Here is a 7,280-nt window from a genome sequence, read left to right as displayed (position 1 = left end):
AACACAATGCAAGTGGCACTCATCAAGTCATCCCAAACCCAATGACCGTGGTAACCAAATTGGTATCTGAATCCATAATCTCCAATCACCAAATTTTTCTTTTTTCAAATTTTAACACAAGAAGAAGAAGAAAAAGGAGAAGAAAAAGTGCATGTCGAGTGGCGGACAGGACTTCAATGGTGAGATGAGGCGAGGCACGCCGAGTGGCGGACAGGACCAGCAGAGGAGAAATGCACTGCACACAATTCTTAGAGAGCAAATTAGGAGTTGGCTAGAATTTTTTTTTTCTTTGGGACAAAATGTCAAGGTTTTTTAGGTATTTTGAAAAAATAGAGATATATCTAATTAGCTTATCTAATCCAAACAAGAGAATATTCATTTTTTAAACAGAATATTCTGTTATCTTAAATGATATTCTCACGGCAGGAACTTAATTGAAAAAAAAATTAACGTATAGTGACCCAATTAAAAAGAAAAAAATATAGGAACTTAATTGAAAATTCAGTAAAACTACAAAGACCTACAGAATAATTAAACCAATATAATAATATAGCTCGTTGAATATTAAAAAAAATCGTAAAGATTATAACTTGAAACTATCATTGTAATTGTTGAAAGATTAAAAATTATATCAATTTAGTTTTTTCGAAACAAAAATATGTTAAGTAAAAACAATTGATCAAAGATTGGTGATATGTGGATGTGGAATATAGTTATTAAGAATGTTAAATAATTGATCATTTTTAGTCTTTTCTCTTGATTCGTAGTTTTCTAAGAGCTTCATTAATCACTTCTAAGATTAGTGAAATAATTTAGCTCAACTTTGCTTATAATTGTTAATCTTACACTGATTAACGAAAAAATGTAAGCTATCAAGCAAAATTAACATAGACTCATCAAAGATGGCAAAATATCCAATTTTCCCTCAATAGTGCACTCACTAGTTCCTTCACCCCATCATCATTTTTAACAAATAAAAGAGATTTAAAAATGGTGTGTGGAAAGTTGTTACAAGAGATAGGTGTGGTTGATTTTGCTTTGTGTGCGTGGTTGGAAAGAATTATGGCGTTGGCTTTGGATTGCTGTCTTTGTATTTGTTCCTTGTCCTTTGTTTTGTTTTTTATTTTGTGCTGTTGCATTCATTATATTTCTGAAGCAAATGGGTTATTACTTATTAGAATATTAGTGATGTTGGGGTGAGGATGAAAATTGGAGAACCTACTTTAGGCTTCTGGTTATTCTTTGTTGTTGTAGCAAGATTATGAGAAGAAAAAAAATGTAGTGTCTATAAGGAGGAAGTCTATTCAATTTGCAAAAATAAGAGCACGCACCACTATCATTAGGTTATTAACAGGATATTTTAGTCACTTTCTTGGTCAGAAGCTATTAATTATCTAAAATTAAGAAAAAACCATTAAAATGGAAATTGTGTACATCACCAATATAAATCTCATTCCAATGAGCAATGATTCGATTGTTCCAAGTTGTTATCAGTTTTTAACTATATCTAAAAGTAATTTTGAGCTCTTAGTATCTTTATTTGATAAAATTACAAGTGTATATTAAAATTAATCATAAATATAAAATATATACTAGAATAGTAAAATATAAAATACATATTAAAAATAAATTAAATAACTTATATATTTATACATAAATACGTAACGATTAATTTTTTAGTATACACATTTTATTTTTATAAAATAAAATAAACATTAATTTAAATAAGCTCTATGAAAAAACCACAAGAATAATATATGGTCAAATTGTTTTTTTATTATTATTATTATTATTATTATTATTATTATTATTATTATTATTATTATTATAGAAGTAAAATTACATTCATAAAAATAGTTAAATAATACTTACAAATTGTCGAAATATATTAGATGCAAATTTAAAGAAGGAGAATATAATAGATATCCTCTACCTTAAACTATAGGCTTAGTAAGTATCAATTTCTATGGCAAATAATTTTAATTAACAAATAGAAATGTACCAAGATATAAATTTGAGTTTTTTTAGTTTTTAATTTTACATAGAAAATTAGAACAAGTTCAAATACGTTTCTGATCTAAAAATCTTTTTATGAATAAAAATCTTCTAATGATATATTCTTGAAATTCTTCCAAATCTAAAAAATCTGCTAATCCTATCCTCAAAGAAGAAAGAATAAAATATATCACAGAGGCGAAGGAATAATGTTATAAAAGAATCTTTGAAATCTAAGATAAGCAAAATTCAAACAAACTAAAAACAAAAAAAAAAAAACATGAAGAAAGAGAGAGGCTTGCAATAATAGCCCTCCAAGCAAGTACTCTGTAGATTTGTTTGTGCACAAATTAAGAAAAAAAAAAGAAAATCTATTGATTATACTAGAAATAAATTTATAAGACACAAAGTTTTAAATAAAGACTTCTTTCTTCTTCTCCTCATTTTTCTTTATCTTTTTTTAATTATCGTCATCGTCACAATCATCATACCACCACATTCATGTTCTCTTCCTCCTCTTCTATTTTTTTTTATTTGAATTTTTTTTATTTCTTCCTCCTCCATCATTATTATCGTCATCACCAACACCAACATTTTGCTAACATCTTTATTGATTCTGATTTTCTATGGTGATCGAATGAATCGAAAATATTATCAAAACAAAACCATTATATAATACCAAATGAACCGAAAATGATTCATTATATTAATTCGAATTCAAAAACACCTACTTCTTGAATGAACTAAAAATATTATCAAAACAAAATCATTGTATAATACCAAATGAAACGAAAATTGTCCATTATATAAATTCGAATTCAGAAACACATGCGTTTCGAATGAACCGAAAATTAGCTCAAAACGAAACTATTATATAATACCAAATGAACTGAAAACTGTTTATTATATAAATTCGAATTCGATGATAACGATAACGATGATACGTATTAGAAGAAGACAATGATGATGATGATGATGATGATGATGATGATGATGGAGGGAAAGGATGAAAATGAAGGAGGAGACGAAATTCCAATAGGAGAAGGAGGAGGAAGAGGAAGAGGTATTGTTGGTGACAACAGTAACTAAATTAAAAAATAATAAAAAAAGAAGGGGAAAAAGAAGCGTAAAGAGAATAAAATGAAAAAAAGAATGCGTAACTCAAATCACTTGAATAAATTTGGATGTAAAATTACTTAGATATGAAGAACTACTCTAAATGAAATAAAAAATCGATAGCATTTTTTAATTAAAATAGGTCATGTTAACTTTTTAATCTTAAAAGCATTTGATAAAAATTCGGAAGAAGTAGCTTTTTCTACTTTGGCTATCTTTTTTGTACTTTTTCACCATGAGCAATCAGCATCGATTTTAGAAACTCTAATAAATAAAAAAATAAATATTTGGTCTCTAGCTACTCTCCAATTAATCAAGCCACACAAGATGCTATGGTGAGGGGTCCAAACAATTTTTCACAAATTTACAAGCATACAAGTGTATGGCTAAGAAGAATGCTACATAGTCTCAAAACATCTTGCTTATTTAAATCACCAGGCCAATTGCTTCACCTTTATACTATATAATATATATAATATGCTATAAGCTCCATGTTACTTAGAATCATAAGCCAACCATTCCCTACTAAACTCCTAGTTGTCCCATCATATTCCTCAAATTAACCGCAAAATTTTCTTTGTCTTCATATAGAATCAAAGGCATCATAAGACAGCTCAGATAGATCTCCAAAGTTGTTTTTTGTTTATTTTGACTATCAAATTAAACTCACAACAAATACCTTGGCACACTTATTTAATATTAATATATATAATCAGAGTGCAGCTAGCCATGCAGGTACAATATATATGCTTTAGTTTGTTATCTATTGACATGTGATATGATAGTGGAATCTTGAATGAATCATGCATTTTATTACTCTCATTTAGGCTAATAGCTCTCTTTTTGGTTCATAAATAACAGATTCTTCAATGGGTATTGTTTAAGAGGGTCCATGAACAAAAAGGAGAGTGCAACATTTCTGATACTCCAACTAAAAGAGAAGCTACCAGTACCACTTGTAAGTGCAATTCTTACAAATCTTATTCATATATACGATTTAGCTTTTGTGTGCAAATGAAGAATTCTGATTTTACATATAAATGTCTTTCTTTTTAATTTATTATCATTTTTTGATAAATTATATTCATCTCTTAAAAAATATGTAATATTTTTCACATAGCATCATTTGACTTGTAAAAAAGCATACCATATATACAACATGTTTAATATTTAAAAGAAGGTAGCACTAAATATAAAATGCATATTAGAATACAAAATATAAATTAAAAATAAGTTAAATAACACATATATTTTTACTGAGGATGCTTATTATTATGTCTTTCTCTATTTTGTTTTAGGTAAAGGAAAAGATATAGTTGCATTGAAGCATTATAGAAGATACAAAAGAAGAAAGAGAGTTGAAGAGAGCAAGATTGGGTGCATCAGACTGAAAGCGTTTGCTTTCATATGTGGAAAAGATATTCCAAAAGCTTGTTTTTACAGAACCTTGAACTTGAATAAGAGAAGGGATTTTGTTCACTCAATGAAGATGAAGAGAGAGGAATTGTCAAGAGGAGTGGGAACCACCAAGAATGAAGATTCTTCTTCTTCTGCTTCTCAGAATGTTGGGAATAAGAAGGTTTTGCCAATAACTGAAGGATCATCAACAAACTCAAGTGAAAGAAGTGAGCAACATTTCAAAACCGTAGAAAATAAGAAGAACAAGAAGAGTATTTCAAAAATGAAAGAGATTCTTAGATGGGCGGCTGCTGCTAAATCAGATAAGAGTAGAAGGAAATTCAATGGACAAAAGGTAAATAACTTGGATAAGATATCATTCGTTTTCTATATACCTACTTCAAATTCCATACTTACCTTAGTATTATATATAATGCTACATGATCATCAAATATTATTATCTTTTGTCACACTTAATTAATAACAATTTATATTTATATTTATAAAAATTTTGTAAATAAAAAATATATAATTTATATTTATATTTATTAAAATTTGTACATATAAATTAATATAATCTATATTTATATTTTTTAAAATTTACTCATATCAATTAATAAAATTTATTCGTTAAAAATAATTTAATATTTATAATGATCAAATAATAACAAAAAATATTAAAAATTATTGATCTCAAAAATTTTTCTTATAGATATTATTATATCATAAATTATTATAGATCTCACTTATTCAATAATAACAAAGTGATATTATTTTAAATTAAAGTCTATCATAGCTATAATTATGGTGATTACTGTAGCTACAAGATCACACCTTTTCATATTTTTAATTTTTATTTTATTCTCAAATTTTTAAAAAAGTGTCATTTTAATTTTGACAATATTTAAAAAATATTATCAAATGTATATAACTATTGTATTCAATATAACATATACTTTATTTTAATTTTCAAATCCGGATAAAACGTTTAGAAATCTAGTCGATAAACTTCGCTAAAGAACATTCTTAACTTACTTTAATTACAACTCAAGAAAATCAAGTCATGTTAGATCAAATACTTGTCAGGTCTTAGAGTTCAGAAGAGATGGAAGCATAAAATCATCACCAGTTCGAAATGAAGATGATGAAGTTGGCATTGAGTCACCAAAGATCAGTTTCTCATTGGATATGGAACGTTGCTCCACCACATACTCATCAGCAACATCAACAGATTCTTATTCCTTCATTGAAAATCAAAGAGCACACATTGCACATTCTAATATTAATATTTCGGTTCAAGGGTGCGGTTATACCAACAATTGTAGACATGAAAATTGGATCACTACCGACTCTGAATGTAAGCCACCATAGCTTCTATCCCTTCGGATTATTATTATTATTATATTATATTATTATTGAATTAATCAAGCTATTGTTATATATTTTAATTATTACATATAAAATAATAATAAAAAATCAGACACCAATTCTCTTTCTTATATATATAGAACATTATATCATTATTGTTTAATTTTGCTAATGCTAATATCTGCCTTTTAGGAATTGGGAAAGAGAATACATAAATAGTGCATGTTATAATGTTTATGTTTAGAATGATTGTAGTGGCTATATAACTTTAGCAATATTTAAAAAATATTATTAAAATTAAAATAATATTTGTTTATTTAATAAATTTTTAATTTTAAAATAAAAATAAAATATTAGTAAAATATAAAAAATATAATTTTAATTTTATTTAACAATAATGCTTTTAAATGTTAAAGTTGTTTAATCATTCTAGCCATAGAAATCAATGACGCTATAGAGTATATAAATACAATATTTTGATTTTTTTTAATATACATTCATTATTATTTTTTCCAGGACTTTTTATTTAAATATATAAATTAAATATGATTAATTTTATGGTTGTTATATAATGATTAAGTGATATACTTGTTGCCTGTTAATTAATTAATATTGGGTAACACTAACACAGACACTTGGTATATATTATTGTTTGATGAGCAGTTGTGGTGCTGGAACTATGAAGAAATTAAATGTGTACAAGGAAGATATCTTAGGCACGCCTAATTTCACATCGAGGGCGAGCTTTCATCAGAAAGTAGTTAGGGAGATTAATTGACAACCTAAGGGAGAGAAAAATGTAACATCAACTCTTAATATACTAGACAGATCTATAAAGTGGGAATGTCCAGTGTATTATTATTATTATTGTTAAAATAAAATGTCTGCTAATGTACCTTATGAGGATATAAATGAATAATATATACATACCTTCTGACATTCTATTTCCGTGCCAGAATTTAACTCTTCATTATTATCATCATATTATGCCAATAAACAAAGATTAATAGTCAAATTGTTCGAAAAAATTATCTTTGTTAAATTAATCCTCAAATATTTTTTTAGTTATATTAGTTTTTAAATGATAAAACGTAAGTCAAATTAATTCTTTCATTAGTTAGATAATAACGTATCACATTAAGTGTCACGTATCACCAGATGATTGGTTGACGTACCAAATTACTAACACCTAGTACATCATGTCACTTGACATGTAAAAAAGTTATTTATAATCAAAATAGTCTCTAAAAATTCAAATGTAAATAATTTCATTTCTAAAATTTTAAAAATTAATCAAATTAATTTTTATATAATTTTTTTTTATAATATTAAATTTAAAATATTTTTTATAGTGCTAATTTTAATATTATTTTTAGACCTTGATAAATAAATTTTTTTTACAT

At 26.2% G+C, this 7,280-nt stretch overlaps 1 protein-coding gene across 1 annotated transcript; it reads left to right on the top strand.

Moving 5' to 3' along the window:
- The first annotated feature begins 3,616 nt into the window (after positions 1 to 3,616).
- On the top strand, positions 3,617 to 6,774 carry LOC130958133 (uncharacterized). The gene is made up of 5 exons (XM_057885058.1): positions 3,617 to 3,846; positions 3,973 to 4,069; positions 4,410 to 4,864; positions 5,596 to 5,866; positions 6,541 to 6,774. The coding sequence occupies exons 1-5, from the start codon at positions 3,841 to 3,843 to the stop codon at positions 6,558 to 6,560; spliced, it is 849 nt and encodes a 282-aa protein (XP_057741041.1). The 5' UTR covers positions 3,617 to 3,840; the 3' UTR covers positions 6,561 to 6,774.
- Positions 6,775 to 7,280: the final 506 nt, after the last annotated feature.

The sequence above is a fragment of the Arachis stenosperma genome, chromosome 2, assembly GCF_014773155.1.
Source record: "Arachis stenosperma cultivar V10309 chromosome 2, arast.V10309.gnm1.PFL2, whole genome shotgun sequence".
Classification (NCBI taxonomy): domain Eukaryota; kingdom Viridiplantae; phylum Streptophyta; class Magnoliopsida; order Fabales; family Fabaceae; genus Arachis; species Arachis stenosperma.
Note: the sequence above shows the minus strand (reverse complement) of the source record. Positions and strands in the feature narration are given on the sequence as shown.

What these genes read in the sequence shown, in the direction of transcription:
- LOC130958133 (XM_057885058.1), top strand. An exon ending in AGAAGCTACCAGTACCACTT is followed by an intron (nt 4,070 to 4,409) that starts GTAAGTGCAATT and finishes ATTTTGTTTTAG; the next exon opens with GTAAAGGAAAAGATATAGTT. An exon ending in GGAAATTCAATGGACAAAAG is followed by an intron (nt 4,865 to 5,595) that starts GTAAATAACTTG and finishes AATACTTGTCAG; the next exon opens with GTCTTAGAGTTCAGAAGAGA.